This window comes from Rattus rattus, chromosome 6 (genome assembly GCF_011064425.1).
Source record: "Rattus rattus isolate New Zealand chromosome 6, Rrattus_CSIRO_v1, whole genome shotgun sequence".
In the NCBI taxonomy this organism is placed as follows: domain Eukaryota; kingdom Metazoa; phylum Chordata; class Mammalia; order Rodentia; family Muridae; genus Rattus; species Rattus rattus.
The window spans coordinates 20,299,214-20,318,460 of NC_046159.1; the positions used below are offsets into that span (position 1 = coordinate 20,299,214).

The 19,247-nt window shown below is 47.0% G+C and overlaps 1 protein-coding gene across 1 annotated transcript in view; it reads right to left on the bottom strand.

Moving 5' to 3' along the window:
* The window catches only part of Cracr2a (calcium release activated channel regulator 2A), an 87,998-nt gene that overhangs the window by 61,818 nt on the left and 6,933 nt on the right, over positions 1–19,247 (bottom strand). The window contains exons 2-3 of the mRNA XM_032905609.1: positions 3,229–3,468; positions 38–149 (exon numbers count right to left, since the gene is read on the bottom strand). Of these exons, the coding sequence (XP_032761500.1) occupies positions 38–149; positions 3,229–3,468 (352 nt within the window). The remainder of the gene's footprint in view (positions 1–37; positions 150–3,228; positions 3,469–19,247) is intronic.

A 19,247-nucleotide genomic window follows, 5' to 3' on the forward strand; every position in this document is an offset into this window, starting at 1 on the left:
TCCCAGCCCTGGGTCCCCAGCACCCACCAGAACTTACTAAATCCAGTGGCGAACTCTTCTGGGGTCAGAAAGCCATTGCTGTCGGCATCCAGGGCATCAAACACATCTTCCAGTTCTTCAAGACTCAGGGGCAACTCCTTATGCAGCCTCTGAAAGCAATCCAGACTGCATCTGTCCACATGTTGATGGTCATGGGGGCCTAGAGCTTGGCTCTGGCCTCAAAAAGCAGGGGTATCCTCTTTCTTACCATGTTAGTCCTCTCTATGCAATTTATAGAGAATCATATGCCTGTACACATCTTATTAGCATTTAATTCACATAATACCCCTTGAGGTAGATACTACTATTCCTTTTTTAAAGATGAAGTTTAAAGGTAAATTGCCAGCCCCAGGGTCACATAGACAAAAAAGTCAAACCCAGCTCTGACTTCAAAGCAGGCGCCCCTAGCACTATCAAGGACCAATGCTATCCAGGACTGCCTAGTTCTAGGTAAATGCCTAGAGGATGCTGTGTTCTGAAGTGATGTGAGACCACAGACGAGAAGGTTCAGACACAAATCCTGACATCTGGAAACCATTAAATCAAAGCAGGAGGGTGGGTAGGGCCTGGAATCCTAGCCACTAGGGAGGTTGAGGCAGGAGAATCCCAGGTTCAAGGTCAGCCTAGGTAACTTCCTGAGACTGTTTCAAAATAAAAAGTATGACATATGACTGAGGATGTAGTTGAATGGTAAATACACATTCAACTACACAAGGACCCAGGTTTGACCCCCGGTACCGCACCCCCAGTTAAAAAGTAGTAGGAAAGGACAGAGACTAGGAGAGACAGGGGTTCACAGAGCCACCAGGAGAGGCCAGGTTGGTGGCACTGCTTCCTGGTCTTTTCCTTTGTGCACCCTCTCTCCTGAGCCATGTTGCCCCCGCCCCCATGTGCGGGTCTTTCTTAATGGAGGCCTCCTATCCCACGGCCCCAGCACTAACTACTCTTATAAGTAGTTATAGCCATATTTTGTTCTTTAGATCTGAGGATGCTCCTTACTGCAGGTGACCCACCCCCAGTGTCCCACAATCCCTCCTCCCCATTGGCTCTGATAGGAATGTAAAATGTCCCCCACATGCTCATGAGAATTAAACACTTGGTCCCCTAGCTGATGGCTCTGTTTTGGGAGGTTGTGGGGTCTAGTGGGTGGAGGTAGGTCACTGGGGAGGGCTTTGGGGGTTTAAAGCCTGCACCCACTGACAGCATGAGGGATGAGGTAGCTAAGCTGTTGACACTTCCCTCTGGCGTCTGTCTGTCTGGTGTGAAATGGCCTTAGGCCAAAGCAAGAGTCCTCCTGTACCTAACAATCCATCTCCAAGTGAGGATCCCCAAGAGACTTGTTACCTCTCAGCTGGCTCTCCTCCTTCCTCAGGAACCCAGGGGCCAGCTGCACAAACTACTTCTGTGCAGGTGACTGACAGCCTCGGCACACACGCAGCGTGCCCGGGGCTTCGTAGGAAGGAAAGTGGACACACATGTGGACACTCAGAGTCTGCAGGTGTGACAGCCTATGACACACCTGCAGGGAGCACTGGGCCCGTGGTCTTTTAGCTGATGAGCCATAAAGCCTCATTTGGCTGTGCATAAATGCCGGCATCTAGGACACATGACCAAGTGGGAAGAGAGGCTGATGAGAAAGCCACTTGGAAGAACCAATTAAATATGAATGGGCTTTTCAAGAAAGGAAGGAGAGGGAAGTGTATGTGCAAGGACTCACAGAAGCTCAGCTGCAGAGCAGGCACGAACAGTCCATAAACCAGCTGTGGCAAGAACCACAGGGGGAGAATTCAGGGGAGGAGAGCATTGATTCTGCAAGCAGGGTGCATATCCACTCCATTAGAAATGAAAGACACCTCCCCCGAAGAGGTGGGATGAAATTTCCCTAGCTCCCAACAACCGGATCCCAACGCTTTCTTTGGGATTAGATTTGCTTCCTCCCTAGTCAGCTCCAGCCTGCTGGGTCTGGCAGAAGAGCGATAGCTTCCTTTATACTTCAGCTGGAAAAGATGAGGAAGGAAACACCAAGGTCGGCTGGAGCCCCAAGCTGCCTTTCGCTCTCCACACCTATATACAAAGAACACACAGGCGTGATACCAAGATTGTTGGTAGTGTGAACCCAGGGAGGATTGTTTACACTCAGGCGCGGCCACCTTCCTGAAGCACACGGTCGCACAGTTTCACACATGCCCAAGTGACGCTCACTGAAGGAGAAGGTGGGGCCAGAAGTGCCCACGCCGTTGGACACCCTCAGCGGTTGGAACGCACCTGATGTTTGCCTGTGCTTTGGGTCAGCTATTCTGAGCATCCTTGGGAGAGCTGAGGCTACCTCTGCCTCTGCCCCATGGTATGCTGTCATGTGCTTGGCTTTAATAGATCGCTTGGTATAGATGAGGTCTCATCAACCTCTGGGAACAAACCATTTCATTCTCAGGAGCAGTCGAGAGGATGGGGGAACAAGGTAGGACTGTCCAGTGCACGCCACCCCGATGCTGAACCTGGCCGTTGCCTAGGTTTGTATGGACAGTGAAGTGAGAACGGTCTTTTATGTTTAAAGGGGCCGAAAAATGATCAAAGGAAGAGTCATAGTGACACACAAGAAATTACATAAAGGTTAAGAGGCATTTCATAAGCGACCTTTTTTATTTTGTAGTTTCATCCTTTGGTAATTTTGAAATATTTGAACCCTTTGACTTAGAGATGCCAGGGAATCGCTCTAATAGTGAGCTATATCCCCAGAACCGTTTTAATTTTACTTTTGAGACCAGATCTCACTGAGGTACCCACTGTCTCTGAACCAACAGTTCTCCTGCCTCAACTTCCTTAGGTAGCTGGGTTTACCGTATGTGCCACCGCACCCCATTTAGGTAGGTTTATGTGGTGCTAGAGATCGAAGCTGGGGCCTAATGAATGCTGGCCAGACAGGTACTGTATCAATGGAGCCCCAGCCACCTGTGTTATGTTTGTTCCGTCATGTTACCCTCACCAGATCCTATAGTCTTGGGTGTCACGGAATCAGGGAAGGCAAAGAGCCCAACAGCAGGTAAGAGCTGAGCACGGAATGAACAGAGACCAGGTTCCCTACACAGTGCGTACTGACAACCCCTCCAGAGCAAAGATGTGGAGGTCTTTTCTGGAGAGGCTACTCCTGCCAGGCAGCCCACGCGCAGCTCCAAGTGGGGACCCCCTCACCTGCAAGTCTGTCCTAGCAATGAAGCCCTTGCCCTCGGAGTCACAGGTCTGGAAGAATTCCTGTGCTTTCTTCCACATGACACTCTGGTCCGGCACCTCCGCCTCCAGCCTCTCTGGGTGGTCCAGCTCCTCCACACAGGCTTCACTTCCCTGCCCCCCATGACAGGGTGCCCGGGAGCTGGAGTCTTCTCTTCCACTTGGGGTGGCCATCAGACCTGTGGACTTCTTTATCTTCAGAACCTGAACAGGGGAGGTGGGAAACAGACATGTGACGAGGGTGGAGTGAGACAGAAAAAAGAGCAGAAGGGGAGAAAAACGAGGTGCAGAGCTGGTCGCTGGCACGTCCTTGACATCTCTTAGCAACCGGCTCCTAGCTATCGGCGCTCAGGATCAGTGTGATCTGAAGTGATAGATCAGCCAGTCCATCGAACGAGAGAGAATCAAGAGGGAAGGGAAGAAACGCATGGAGATTGAAAGGAGGTGGACTTAAAAAAAAAAAACCCACAACACTGAAGGAGACGGATGGATACACAGGGAGGCAGGCCACAGGATGCCCTACAAACTCTGAACTTACACAACCACCCCTCTGAAGGAGATAGATGCATAAATTGCAGTACAACTAGGGGATGAACTGGATCTTGAGTGACCAGCATGGATTCATTTCAAAATAATCAAACAAACACAGGAAACCGAGGAAGGACACACGACCCCCGCTACCCTTACACACATTTATTTACAGTTGTTTGTCCAACTTTATTATTGCATTTGATCACGTTTTATGGAAAATGGAGACGGTCCTAATAGGAAAATGCTGTAGGGTGTGGAGGAATGAGAAAGAGGCGAGGGGAGATCTAGGGTAGAGGCGAACATGACCACTGCCTTCACTCCGTGAGAGTGATATCTGAATCCAAGGTTTATAGTGACTTATTCATTGATCCACAGCGGTCTCTCAGCATCCCTGAACTCTTGCCCCAGATTCGTCACTATGCTCAAAAATCTGTGAGAGCTCAAGTTCCTTATATAAAATGGGGCTGTGTCTATACATAATATATAAGTATTGTACCACATATTGTATTTATTTAGAGACAGGGCCTCACAGTGTAACCCAAGTTGACCTCATATTCATAATCCTTCTGCCTCCGTCTCCCATGTGCTGGGAGCGCAGACGTGTATCACCACACCTGTATCCTACTATAGGCCGTCTAGACATGGCTTATAACACCCGTTACAGTGTAAGTGTTATGCGAACAGTCCTTACACTGTATTGTCTAGGGGAAAACGATGGGAAAAGTTCACAGCTATTCAGTGCACACATATTCTTTAATACTTCCCATGTTTACTTGGATGGAGATCCCCCACATATAAAACACTGATGCCATTCATGCACACACACACACACACGTATGTATACGCATACAACTATGTCAAAATTTATCAAATACAACTATGTCAAAATTTATCAAGGTACAGACTTCAAAGGCATGCAGCTTCCTGTATGTCAATAACTCAGTGAGTGTATGGAGAAGGAGGGGGAAGAAAATGGGGAATTATTGTTGTGTTGGGGCCACAGTCTTATTCTGTTTCCTCAGGCCTAAATAATACAGCGTAGTGTACTGTGTGCATATATGTATATATAATTTTATGTGTATAGTTGCCTTGTCTGCATGTATGTCTGTACACTACAGGTGTGCAGTGTTCATCGAGGCCAGAAGAAGACATTGGATGCCCTGGAACTGGAGTTACAGGTGGTTATGAGGGGCCATGTGGGTGCTGAGAAGCAAACGTGGGTCCTCTGACAGAGCAGCTGGTGTTGTGGTCCACTAGCCATGCACCTCCACTAGTCTACTGTATTTAACTGAGAACCCTGAGTCTTTGACATTCAACTCTGTCAAGGAGAAAAAAAAAAACAGCTGAAAATGAAGCAATTTCCCTGTGGAAACTTCCAGACTGTGTAGCCCTTAACCCAGTGTTTCTCCACCTTCCTAATGCTGCGACCCTTTAATACGGCTCCTCACAGCGACCCCCAACCATAAAATGATTTTATTGTTACTTAATAACTGTAATTTTGCTACTGCTATAAATTGTAACGAATATCTGGTATGCAGGATATCTGATGTATGTCCCCCCCCCCAAGGAATTGTGACCCACAGGTAAGCATACAGAAGCAGGGCAGAGGTCCCACAGAAGGCCACGTATCTACTGGCATCCGACCTTCTCTCCCTGCCCCTGAAGCCCGTGCACTGATTCAAAGTCTTTGCACAGCTTGTGTGGGTTTTCTAAAGGCAATGGGGAACACAATAACAAAAGTAAAGTGGAACCTTGTCCTACACTCAGCTATCTCCCACATGGATGGAGCCCAAGGAAGCCTTCACCTTGGAGATAGATGTCTCCATGATTTTCCTTTGGAGGAGGTGGTGAGGTAGCTCACCCCATGCACTGCCATGAGAGTGTGCTAACTGGAGTTCAATTCCCAGGACCCAGGTAAAGGTGGCAGGCAGGGGAGCACTGACGCCACAAATCTATCCTCTGACCTCCACACCCATACAGTGGCATGTGTACGCACACATGCGTACATTTTTGAAATGGAAAGATTTTTTTTATTAGACCAGGAGACAATACAGTTACAAAAAAGATAAGCTAAGTTCTTCCCCCTTCCCAGTCTTCTTTCCTCCTTCTCTCCCTCCCTCTCCCTTCCTTCCTTCTTTCTTCCTGACTGGAGACTGAACCTACCTAAGGCCTTGCCCATGCTAAGCACACCCTATCACTGAGTTAATTCCCTTAGCTGAGCATACTTTGTACCTGTCTGCAGCTAAGTTTCTAAACCATTCTTTTCCTCCAGAATAATTCCCTGTAAACACTTCCCATCCAGATGGAAATTATCCAGTCCTTAAGCATTTCTGGGGAGATTTCCCAGGAACCCAGAGTAATTCTAGCAGCTTAAGTGTGCAATCAGAAAGTTTGTAGATCAAACCTAAAGCCCTCCCGAGGGGTTAAAGTGAATGTCTCTCCTAATCTGGCTTCAGCTGGTATTTCTCTCAACACTGTACCTGCTGCCAATTTGAAGGCACCTCTAAATCACACTGATTCCTCTCGAATCCCTTCTGTAGCAAGCAGATAGGAGATCAAAGTCCAAAGTTTCCCTGAGAGCCATTCAAATCTCTTGAACAATCCAGGTTTCAGTGGGAAGAGAATCCCACGGGCAGTGGGACCCCAAGTTCCCAATGACAACCTTAGAGCTGTCAGGGCTGAAGGCAGGCAACTCTTGCCAAACAACATAACACACACACACACACACACACACACACACACACACACACACACACACACACACACACACACACACCCTGCTTTGTTGCTAGGGAGAGAATGAAGTGTGAAGTGACCATCACCACCTGAGCCGAGCTACCCCAGGTCCTGCCTCCACCACTGCCTATCTGTGTGACACTAAAGGAGTTAGGTGACATCTTCACGATTCCCGTTTCCCATCTGTAAAGTGCAGGAGACAGGGCAGGCAGAGCTGGGAAGAAAAACTACCATCAAAGAGAAAGAAGGGGTTTGCTACACATGGGTTTGCATTTGTTTGGGGGACTCCACAAGCTGATTTCTTTCACCAGATCTTCCACAAGTTCTCCAGGCTACTACCTGACCAGAGGTGGCCGTTATCACTATTACTGTTGCTGATATCAAACTGGCTTCCTCCTCCTCCTCAATTGCATTTCCAAAAGGCAGATATATATATACACATATATATATACATATATACATATATGTATATATATACACACACATATACATATACATATATATGTGTGTGTGTATCTATACATACATATATATGTATATGTAATATTGTATCCATTAATAACCATTCTGTTGCTGGGATGAAATGCCATGACCAAGGCAACTTACAGAAATGGGAGTTTATTTTCACTTATAATTTCAGAGGGATAAGAATTCGTCATGGTGGGGGTGCACGGTAGCAAGAGGCAGGTGTGGCAGCTGGAGCAAGAAGCTGAGAGCTCAGATCTTTTAAACCACGAGCAAGCACAAAGCGGAAAGAGAAAACCGGAAGTGGGGAAGACTTGTCAATCACAAAGCGATGGACTGGACCTCCTCCAGCAAGGCTGTGCTTCCCAAACCTCCCCAAAATGAATATGTATGTGTATATGTATATGTATATGTGTACCTGTACATATGTATCTGTATATAAGTGAGAGAGATATATAGATACATAGAGAGGTAGAATATATATATATATATGTATATATATATATTCACGTGCCTGCTCTCCCCTATCTAAAGAGGGAAAGAGAGCAAACACATGAAGAGTCAAAAATCAAGATTGATTAAGTGACACGGACTCTCCAGCTAGACAGAACACAGTGAAGTGACCTCAGACCACCACCACCAGCAAGGGACCGGCCCCTGAAGGGGTCAGGTGTGTACAGGCACCTTTGATAAAGACCATCTTTCCCCGGGCAGCCTGTCATAGCTTTATGCAATCCTCCAGTAGGCATCCTTTCTCCTCAAATTAGGTCCAATTTCCATGTTCTAGCCTCCAGGGAGACAGGGAACAGCTGTCTTACCTCTATAAAATAATTCTTCCAGGTTCGGACAGCTGTTCTTAAACACCCCCCTGCACTCTCCCCTGATCTATTATAAGATACATTAAAGGCCCTTGCTAATGGCTTCAGGTCTCACCAAGACGGTTGCTATTCACCCTAATTCTTGTAATAATTAGTGGTTGTAAACCGCTTTGAAGATAAAAGGTATTTTATAAGAGCTAAGTCCTATTATGATTAGCTTCCCAATACCTCCTCCCCAACACTGATGAGCACATCAAAGCCAACTGCAGTCCCAGTCAGCTATCTGCTGCCTAATTAGATGTGTTTCAAGGCGGCTGGTATATATTAAAGAAACCGCTGCAAAATTTATCAACATTAGAAGAATGGCTGCTTTCTTCTTAATGTGAACAAGCTCCTTTCAAAGGCTGTCAGCGCTGATGCCTGCGAGACAGGAGCTTGGAGAGGCCCGAGTGCTAATGTAGATTCCATGTGGATGAGGGAAAGGTGCGCTCAGCTTCTGCTTTTGCATAACATCTTGTCGGCAGGGATCTACACACGCCGCCTTTTGATTTTGCAAACATGCTGTGATGTAAGCAGGAAAATGCACGCCCTTTCTGCTTCACAGACGAGGACCATGCATTTGATCATGGCTTTGAAGAGACTTACATCAGCGCGGCGGAACTGATAAACGGTCAGGTCCCAGACCAATAATAATGGGTGCTCTGGAACATCTGTCACCATTGCTGGGCTCCTGGGTGCTCTCATTGCCTGAATCTGTGCTTCTTATAAACAAGACTCGGGGTACTGGAGGTATTTGGTCCACAGAGGCAAAGCCAAGAGTTTCCTCAACACTTACCCACACTTCAGCCAGTGACGGACCTGTGTGTGAGGGCCAGTCCCCTTGTCTCCATGGGGAGTTGTGAGTTACACTCCCAGAGACTGGACCTTTGGTCCAGTTCTTGCTTTCTTTTCTTCCCTTCTGAGGCCTGCTCCCTTCCCATTTACTGGGCTCTTCTGGGCTCATTCCCTCTCCAAATCACTCACATGTAAATATCCCTCTCAGGCTGGGCTCCATGCAAGGACAACTCTCCTGTGTCAACACTCAGGAACATTTTGCCTATTTTCTCTGGAGCCCATGCTCTCAGATTCTCTCAGCTCCAAATCTTTCTTTACAAGCCACTGACCTTCAGCCCCATGTCTTCAGTCTTGGGTCTGAGTTCTCAAAGCCTCCGTTTTCTCTTGTACCGTGATGTCCCAACCCTTTCTGAAGGAAATCATCATGTCTCTCTCCTGAGTCACACAAACATCATCAAACCAGGCGGGTGCCATGAAGATGGAGAGAGGAATTTAGAAGCACTGTTTCCTTGGTGAGCTTACAGTGTAGCAAGGGAATGAGACACAAGGGGCAGCATGTATGTATGATGAAACCTCTCAAGGTGCTACCCCAAAACGAAGCTGTACCACAATAGTTCTCCACACGAATTAACTCCAGCTCGGGTCATTTACCTCTATCTATCTATCTTTCTATCTATCTATCTATCTATCTATCTATCTATCTATCTACTATCTATCTATCCTCTATCTATCTATCTATCTATCTATCTATCTATCTATCCTCTCTATCTATCCTTTATATCTATCTATCTATCTACTATCTATCCTCTATCTATCTATCTATCTATCTATCTATCTATCCTCTATCTATCTATCTATCCTCTATCTATCATCTATCTATCTACTATCTATCTATCCTCTATCTATCTACTATCTATCCATCTATATATCTACTATCTATCCTCTATCTATTTATCTACTATCTATCTATCCTCTATCTATCTATCTATCTATCTATCTATCCACTATCTATCTATCCTCTATCTACTATCTATCTATCTATCTATCTATCTATCTATCTATCTATCTATGTATCTATCTACTATCTATCCATCTATCTACTATCTATCCTCTATCTATCATCTATCTATCTACTATCTATCTATCCTCTATCTATCTATCTATCTATCTATCCACTATCTATCTATCCTCTATCTACTATCTATCTATCTATCTATCTATCTATCTATCTATGTATCTATCTACTATCTATCCATCTATCTACTATCTATCCTCTATCTATCATCTATCTATCTACTATCTATCCATCTATTTATCTTCTATCTATCCTCTATCATCTATCTATCTATCTACTATCTATCCATCTATCCATCTATCTATCTACTATCTATCTATCTATCTATCTATCTATCTATCTATCTATCTGTGAGGTAGGAGATAGCAGGTATGTGCCATGGCACATATCTGTAAGTAACAGGACAACTCACAGGGGCTTCTTCCACTGTGTAGTACCAGTTGTCAGGCATCTCTCATTACCTAACTTGGATCCGAAGGCATTATCAAGTGTTTACGAAAAGTCGGCTGTCATGGAGATCATCCAAATGGGCAAGTAATACCATTAGAGGAGCTTTCATTTAATTTGGTTTGCCCTGTTGGCATCAAGTTCCAAGCAGCACCTCAAAAACCTGCTTCCAGAAGCTTAAATAATCATGTTAGTGGCAGACTGTGGATTTAAACCCATGTCCTCTTTTTAAAGTCCTGTTTTTTTTTTCCCTCTCCCTCTCTGTAAAATGGGGCTATGACACTTTGCTTTGCAGACTTGGGAAGAATTATGTGTACTGACCATTAAACAATACTTGCTATATAATAAACATAGGCACTTATTTTGTGTGTGTGTGTGTGTGTGTGTGCGCGCGCGTGCGTGCACACACACACACACATGCGCGCGCACCTGAGTGCAGGTGCCCACACAAGCCAGAATAGAGCACCTGAAACTCTGGAGGGAGAGTTACAGGGATTTGTGAGTTGCTAGATTGGGTGCTGGGAATGGAGCTCTCGTCCTCTGCAAGACTGGTTAATGTTCTTAACCAGTGAGAATCTCTCCAGTCTTGCAATTGCTAACTGTAAAATCGAACCAAAGAGCATCCCTGTAGTCCGGATGTGGTTTCATCTCCAAAGATTCACATGCTAAAATACTACTCAAAGGTGGTGGATTTTTAAGAAGCAAGCCTGGTAATGTGGTTAATTCTCATCCCTCGGAATGGATCAGACCTAGCGTGAGTGGGTCCATTTCCTCAGAGTAGACCATTATAAATGAGTGAGCTGTGCCCTCTATGGTCTCTGGCTCCCTCTGAAGTTTGTGATCTCTCTCTCTCTCTCTCTCTCTCTCTCTCTCTCTCTCTCTCTCTCTCTCTCTCATCTCTCTCTCTGTCTCTGTCTCTCTGTCTCTCTCTGTCTTTCTGCCCCCCTTCTTCCCATCTAACCCCATGTATCCCTGACACCTGACATCTGCTCTGAGGGCCCTCACTGGAAGCTGACATTGGTAAAGACTCCTTAGAAATCCAGAACGTGAGGCGATAAACCTCTTTCTTTTATAAGGAATCCAACGTTGAATATTTTACCATAGCAACAAGGTAGTTCTCTGTGGAGAAGCCCATATCCATGCTCTTGAATGGGTCTAATTTCTTCCTAAGCACCTCTCTTGCCCTTAAACCTCCTGTCCCAGCCCATATTAAAATATCTTTATTAAATCACAACTATGCCTCCTAGGAATCTATGACAACATTGCCAAGGAGACCCCACCACAGCTTTCAGGTTAAATCTTAAACACCATGGGCCTATAATATCGCTCAGTATCAACTCCCATTCTCTGGCCCACAGTCTCTTGCTTCCATTTCATTTTCTCTTCTCTCAGTCTGCAGTGTCTAGGCATCTTCAAATCTCTCTCTCTCTCTCTCTCTCTCTCTCTCTCTCTCTCTCTCTCTCTCTCTCCATCCCTTTGTCTATGCCTTGGCCCTATGTCTACTAGGACTTAATGCCTTGGCCCAATTATAACAAGAATGCCATGGGTTGAGTGGTCAGTCGTCATTCCAAGGTTAGATAGCTGGTTTCTGGTGGTATCTCTCTTCCAATGCCAGAGGCTGGTTTCTTGCAATGCCCTCAAGCAGCAGAGGGAGCTAGGGAGTTTTCCTGAGCCTCTCAGGAAGGCATCAACCTCCTCTGGGAGAGTAGCCCTTCTGAGCTCACTGCCTCCCAAAGTTCTCTTTCCTTATTGTCATCCAAATTGGTTCAGCACAGAAATTCTGGAAGACCTATCTGTAATTCAGTTCATACAGCCCTGCCCCGGGTCCTTCACATCCTCCTGTATGCAAAATAGCTCTCCCCATTCCAGTAGCTTCAAAGGTCTTGTTCACCCCAGTGTCAAGCAGTTTGATGTGTTCAGTTTTTCCAAGACTGAGATCTCACCGCTGATCCATTAGGAACGGAATCAGCCCTCCAGATCCCCAGGCTTCGCCTCAGCAGATTAAACCAGCCAGTGATTAGCAATATTAAATAATGGTGTCTCTGCTGAGCATGTAGACGTGCCGTTGTTATTCCTGAAACAATGCAGTCTGACAACCATTTGCACAGCACCCATCCTCATTATTGGTCTTTCAGGCATGCTTTTCAGCAGTTGGGAGGCCAACTAGAGGTTATCCAGAAACATCACAGCATTTTCAATCATGGAATTGAACATCCACAGAATGTAGCATCAGTGAGGTGGGGCTGGGGGCATCTTGGAACCAATCCCCAGTACGGCTTTACTAAAACATTAACAATGGTGCTGGTATGCACGCACAGGGTCTGCAGCTGAGAGCCTTGAGGACAGATGAAGTCCATGGAAATCCGTGGGACCTTTGTCCCTTGTTCACCTGGAGCCCTCAGCTCTGGTGACTGCTGACAGATAACTGGCAGCTCCTTACACAGGGAGGGACCTTTTGCTACTGGTGACTTGAATCCCACCTAAACCCTGGGGAGAATTGGAGCATACCATGTTTACCACTAGAGACACAGTAGAAGGTACTTTATAGCAAGATGGGGAAAAGCTATAGAAAATGTACTTCCCAGCAGGACGCAAAAATCCCAGAAGGAAACGGGCCTCTTCCCAGTTGTAAAGAAGAATTGAGACAGTCAGGGCACTGCACAGGGAAGCCTGCTTAGCAACCCTAACCTGGCCTAGTGGGGTCCACTACACCCCCAGAGGCCCAGATCTCAGCAAGCCCTCCTGAAATTACTGCCTTCAGTCTGCAGATGCTACCCACAGCACCAACGCTCACCTTGAGGACAGAGTGGCAGACTGTAGCCAGATTCATGGTCCTGACTGATATGGGAATGCAGTGGGCTTTACCAGAAAGACCCACTCAGCGTCACTCTAAAGTAGTCACTGTCATTTGGTTGTGGTTGACCCCCAAGGGCTTATACTTTTTGAAAGCTGGTCTGCAGTGTGCCCTTATTGAGGTGGGGAGACCGTGAAGACGTGGTACCTATGGGAGGTGATTGGGAGCACACCCCTTGGACTGGTGTTCGTCCTCACAAAAGCATCTTGTAGCAACAGCCGGAGCCGGAGCCCTGAGCTGCTTTCTGCTTCCTGCCTTGGTGCGTGATCTCTGACTCTGGTGAGCAATCCCTCCATGACGCCATCGCTTTGATTTGATCCAGCTGCAGTTAATGGACTACATACACAGATTTCTTTTTCCAAAGAGTACCCAGCAAAGGCTATTTTGTAATAACAACACGAAATAGACTAATACAGTTCCAGAAATAGAATAGCTCTGGAATAGGAAAGGAGTGGGTTTGCTGTCTAGTTAGTTTGACTGTTAATACTGAATCAGGAGAGAGCAGTGTGGAATGTGTTGGCTAGGAAAGAATGCTGCGGACTGTGTTGGCCATTGTGATAAGACCCATGGGCTGAGAGCATGCCTGAAGTGACAGAGGAGCAATAAAAATGGAGTTAGCTATCATTCTCCACACTAGAGTCAAGGGGAAGCCGCAGCTAGATCTAGGAGGCTGGTTGGAGAGTACTGAAGAATCTGGCCTTCCTGGAGCTCACCCACTCAGTCCACAGGATGCAAAGATTCACCAGGTGCTTCCAGTTCTGTATGAGGCTACAGTCCTCATTCATTCAGTCCGAGACCATTAACCATGAGCAGATACTCTTCCGGTGCCAGAGTCAGCAGCAGGTGCCCTCAGCAAGCACAGGCTAGAGAGTGACAAGCAGTAAACACACACGCCCTGTAAGCACTTTCCCGGTGAAGGAAAAAGACACCTACGGGTGCTCGCTGAGCCCACAACTCACCAGATTTGCTAACAGGATTTTGGCAGCAACCACAGTGGGGAGGCTTCCTCTTAAACTGGTTCCTCACCAGCAACCCTCAGCAAAGCCAGGGGAGTGAGAAGACAGAAGAGAGGTCCTGCTCCCAGCTGCAGGGACCTGACTTGCTTGTTCAGTGGATGACAAGGGCCATCCACGAGATGTTGATAGCTGCATTGTTTGGATGTTTTGTCTGTGAGGGGGAATGATTTGGGTTGTCTCACAGTTTAAGGGCTTTCAGTCTGTGGTGAGCCAGATCTGTTGGTTCTGGACTCTAGTGAGTTCATGTAGATGACAGGGAGAGAGACAAAGGAGCCCGCAGATAAGATACAGCCTGCAGTACAGGCCTCTAGTGACTTCCTTCCACTAGCCAGGCAGTAACTCCTAGTTTTCATATCTTTTGAAAATAGCGAAGCCAGCTGGGGACTAAACCTTCAGCTCTGAACCTGTAGGGACATTTAATCACAAGAGTGCTCTTTCCGGGTAAGAATCTTAAAGAGATTGTTCTGATCCCCTTCTATTGTCAGTGGGTCTCAATGTGTGGGCGGAGACCCATACGGGGATCAAACAACCTTTTCACAGGGGTTGCAAATCAGAGACCCTGCCTATCTGATATTTACATTACAATTCATAACAATTCATAACAGTAGCAAAGTTACAGTTATGAAATAGCAACAAAAGTAATTTTATGCTTGGGGGTCACCGCAACGGGGGGGGGGTTGTATCAAAGGGTCTCAGCCTGAGGAAGGTTGAGAACCACTGATCTCTATTTTCTCATTTCTTGTTATTACCTATTACTGTATTTACAATAAGGTGAGGAAAAACATCTTTGTAAATAAAAAGATTGGCCTCTCAACCTTGAGTGGATAAGAAACACATTTTAACCAAACAGGCAGACCAGACTAGAGGGTGATGCTGCTTTCCAGGTTTACATGGCAAACTTCACAAAAATATGTCCTTCAAGCACTACAGACTTTCTCAAGGTCACAGAGTAAACAGGACTTAGTGTGTGAAGAGGATTCCTGAGCCCCTCTGTTCTAGGCCGGTGCGTGTTCCACTATTCCACACGCCGCCTGTAGCTTCTCTTTGCAGCTGATGCCTTCTGGAAGCTGCCAAACACCGGCTATGGTTTGAACGCCAAATGCCCCTCACAGACTCAGGTGTCGACGCCTGGGTCCCCAGTGAGTGGTGGTATTTTGAAATTCCGAAAACGTTAGCAGGTGGGGTCTACAGAGAGGAAGTCATTCACTTGAGCACGTCCTTGATAACATCTTGCCCCTGGTCCTATCTCCCTCCCACCCCCTCTCTCCTGACCACCATGAGGTCAAGAGATAAGAGTTCTGCCCACTACAAGTTCCTGGCACCATGCTGTGCTCTGGAGAACACGAGACTAAGTGACCCATGGACTGAATCCTCTGAAAGAGTGAGCCAAGACGTATCCTCCCTCCTCTACTGTGTCTATGTCGGGTGTGTGTTAGGCATAGCTATGCAGAAATAGCCAATAGGATGCTCCAGGACCTAGCTCCCTCCTCTGGACTCCTGGCCTCTGATCCAGTCACAACTGCATTTAGTGAGCTCATCTTTCCCCCAAGTCTGCCAACGCCCAGTCACTGATGTGACTTGGAGTCACCGAAGTAAAAGAAAGGTACAAGGCGGATACGTAAGCAGCCAGCCTCAGAGGAGGCAGAGTTGTGTTGGGACAGTAGCCCTTCACTCTGGATCCAGCCAGACCCTGTCCCTGACTATAATACCAAGAGAAGTCAGACAGATCCTCAAAGGTGGACGGTGAGAGTGTGAGAGACCAGTCTGATTGTCAAAAGATGCATGCTCTCCGTGAAGAGATAGCGGGCACGGCAAAATGAAAAGTGAATTAAAATCAACATGTGGGTCTCCAGGAATGAAACAGAGGTCCCTTCTGCCTTCTTTGGAACAAGATGGGGCTACTGCCCAGCTGATGAGATCTCCCATTATCTCGTCTTGTAGAGAGGTCACAGATGGCTAGGGATTGGGGGAGGGGTGGGCACAACCTATGATTAAGACGAAGCCAGCTGGTAACAACGCAACAATACAACAATGGATGAATGAAGGACACATTCATCAGAAGGACAGTTCTGCAGGACATAGGGGTGGGGGAGATGGCAGCCGGTGGCTAGAATGGAAAGGCTATCATTTGAAGAAGGAGATGTTTGCATTTTGTCTTGAGTAGGTGTGCACGTGGCACGTAGGTTCCAGTGTGTGTGAGCGTAGAGGCCAGAGGTTGACATCATGCTTCTTCCTCATTTGCATCTCAAACTTCCCGTTTTCCAAAACAAGGTTTCTCATTGAACCTGGAGTACATAGATTTGGCTAGACTGGCTGGCCAGCAGACCCCAGGGATCCTCCTGTCTCTGCACTCCCAGCACTGGGATTACAAGTTGTGCACCACTGTGTGTGGCTTTTTAAGTTCGAGCTAGGGATGGGAACTCAGAACCCCATTGCTCACACAGCAAGCACTTTACCCACTGAGCCATCTCTGCAGTCCCTGACTTGGAAGGCCCTTGGAGCGATCCTATTTGGAGAAGGTATGAGCAATGGCTGGGGAGCTGGCTTTGGGGGTGAGCCCTTTCTCTTCCAGATGTTGGTGGCTAGATTTCTGTTCTGGGCTTGTCGTCAGGTCCCTACGTATCTCTCAACTGTGCTCTGAGAAGCGAAGGTTCTCCAAGGCTGAACATGAAGCCTGGTGTCAGCACTGGGCACAGTGGCCAATGCTGAAGACGCCTGGCGAATGAGGTCACTGAACACTGCAGTAACTCCACAAGCTCCCCTGGCACCGTCCCGGTGCTCAGGCATGGGTGTCGTAGGGACACATAATTTGACTCAGAATATGTTCTCCGTTGCCATTAGATTTTCTAGGGAGCGTGTTTCTGTAAGGAGGACTATGGTAAGTTCCCTGTGTACATCATCAGCTGAATGATGTCAACACTGATAACAAGAAAACATCCATATGGCATTTTTAGGGTCCACAAAGATGTCTGCCACGTACACGCTTCATTTATGAGTTACTCTCTTATCTGCAATACACAAACATTCCCATATGACTGTCAAAGGTTATGCTATCTCATTTGCAATAAAAGCATGCCGGCAGCTACAGGTCCTGCCTGACAGCTGGTGGACGGCCAGGCCTGGGGATGCAGGTGTCTTGCCTGTACCCTTTCATGTGACACGTTTCTCTCCAAAGCCTTCCAGCTTGGCAGAGTAGCGTTCAAATGGGTGACGAGAGCCTTACATGGAGACTTGGGAGCCTCAGCTCCCATGTGACCCCCTGATGGGCATTGTTACGTTTTCTTGGTTCAAAGAACACAGGACTTTAGATTTAACCACTGAACATCTGTGTGGTCGACAACAGTTATCTTAGGTAACTTTAGCCACAGAACCTGTTATAAGAACAGGATCTCTATGGTAAGGTCATTTTGGAGGTAATGAAACACACCCCACATGGGGTCTTTAGCAAGGGGCCTGCTACAGACCCGATGTTTACCGTGTAACTGCCTGCATTGTTGTTTTCAATCTTTTGAGATTTATTTTATGCGTGTGGATATTTTGCTGCATGAGTATCTATAGACCATGCATGCTGTGCCCAGGGAGGCCAGATCCCCTGGAACTGTAGTGACTGACAGTTGTTACCCGTTGTGCCATATGGGTGCTGAATCCAGTCACCATCTTGGCCAGACACTTGGCCTTCTGGCCTCCAGCTCCTCCTGTCCTCATTGACACCCATGAACTCATCAGACTCCGCCCCTCCAGCTCTTTTCAATGGTGTATCTAGGCTGGGAACTACCCTTCCCCTCCTCCCTCGCCTCCTCTCTTCTCCAGCTTCTCCCCTCTTCTCTCTTTGCTGCTCCCAAAACAGGAGGTTTCTTAGCCCCAGCCCAGGTCAGTGTTTTGTACATGTACAAGTCTGTAAGTTACAAAGCCCTGCTTCGAATCGATTCCCAAACTTCTCATCAGAAGTCAAAAGGAGTTTCTCCTTAGTCTCACAATAAACCTTCCTAAGAAATCTTAAATTCTAGAAATGGCCTTTGCAAGGTCACATTCCTGTTCAAGAAAAAAAAAAAAGACATATAAATGACAAACGTCCGCCATGCCTGAAGAAAGAGCTTAGACCGTGAGCAGGCTCCTCACCTTCCATCTGCTCCCCACACCACGCCAGCCTCGCCAGGAAGCTGCCTCTATTCTGTTTCAAAAGACCTAACAGCCTCTCCATCTCCACGGATCCCGGTGCTGTGAGCATCTCCTGCTGTTTTATCCTTCTGCACCTGCTGCTTCTCTTTGCCCTGTGGCCTGCAGTGAGCTCCCCTCCTGACCTGTTCTGGCCAGTCACACTGAGCTTTCAGAACTGGCCATTATTTCCCCCTCCAAGCCTTGCCCCAGAGCCTCTTCAGTTGTAGTCTAAGCAAGAGCATGCGAACGCCAAAACCTCACGGTCTCCCTCTGGACAGACTCAGAACCCGCTTTCTATTACAAGGGATTAAAGTGACCGAGATCAACCGGTGTTACCCTAAAGCAAGACCAGAAACCTGGCAGGGTCTGGGGCTGCGTTTCAGGAGAGTCTGAAGCAAGAGGTAGAATCCACTTTCACATCACGGGCCAGGGCTCAGTCAGATGCTGGATCCTGGTCTGTGTTTGGTCCCTCTCCTTAGCCACTCTGCAGAAGGGTTAGCGAGCCAGGACTTCCAGGTATTTAAATCCAGAGAGTTTCCTCCTAGAGTTTCCTCCTAGCAGGAATTAAGCAGGCTCCAAAGCCAAACAAATGCACCTAGCGGCTTCACCCTATTGGCCATTTCAGAAGAATCCCCAGTCCAAAACATTGTGTTATATAATTGCCCGCTCCTGTTGTCAGTAACTTACAGCCCAACTAAAATAAATGCACACGATAAACTGAAGCCAGTCAGACAGGAGGGAGGGAGGGAAAGAGAGGGACAGAGACTGAAGAGACAAAATAGAAGAAAATCAATGTGAATGGTGGTTGTTTATGAGGCTTGTGGGAGAAAATTTCTTTACTGTTTCATACACACATTTCTTACTTTCATAATAAAACATTTTTCAAAAAGTTTAGGATAGATAAAGGACAATGATGTGATTAATGGGTCACCTGGGGAGTGGGGAGTGGGGAGTGGGGAGTGGGGGGTGCTTGCTGGGCATCTAGAAAATAAGGAAGACGAGGCCAGGCCAGTGGATCAATGAGAAGAGGCAGGGGGAGGGAAGAAGCA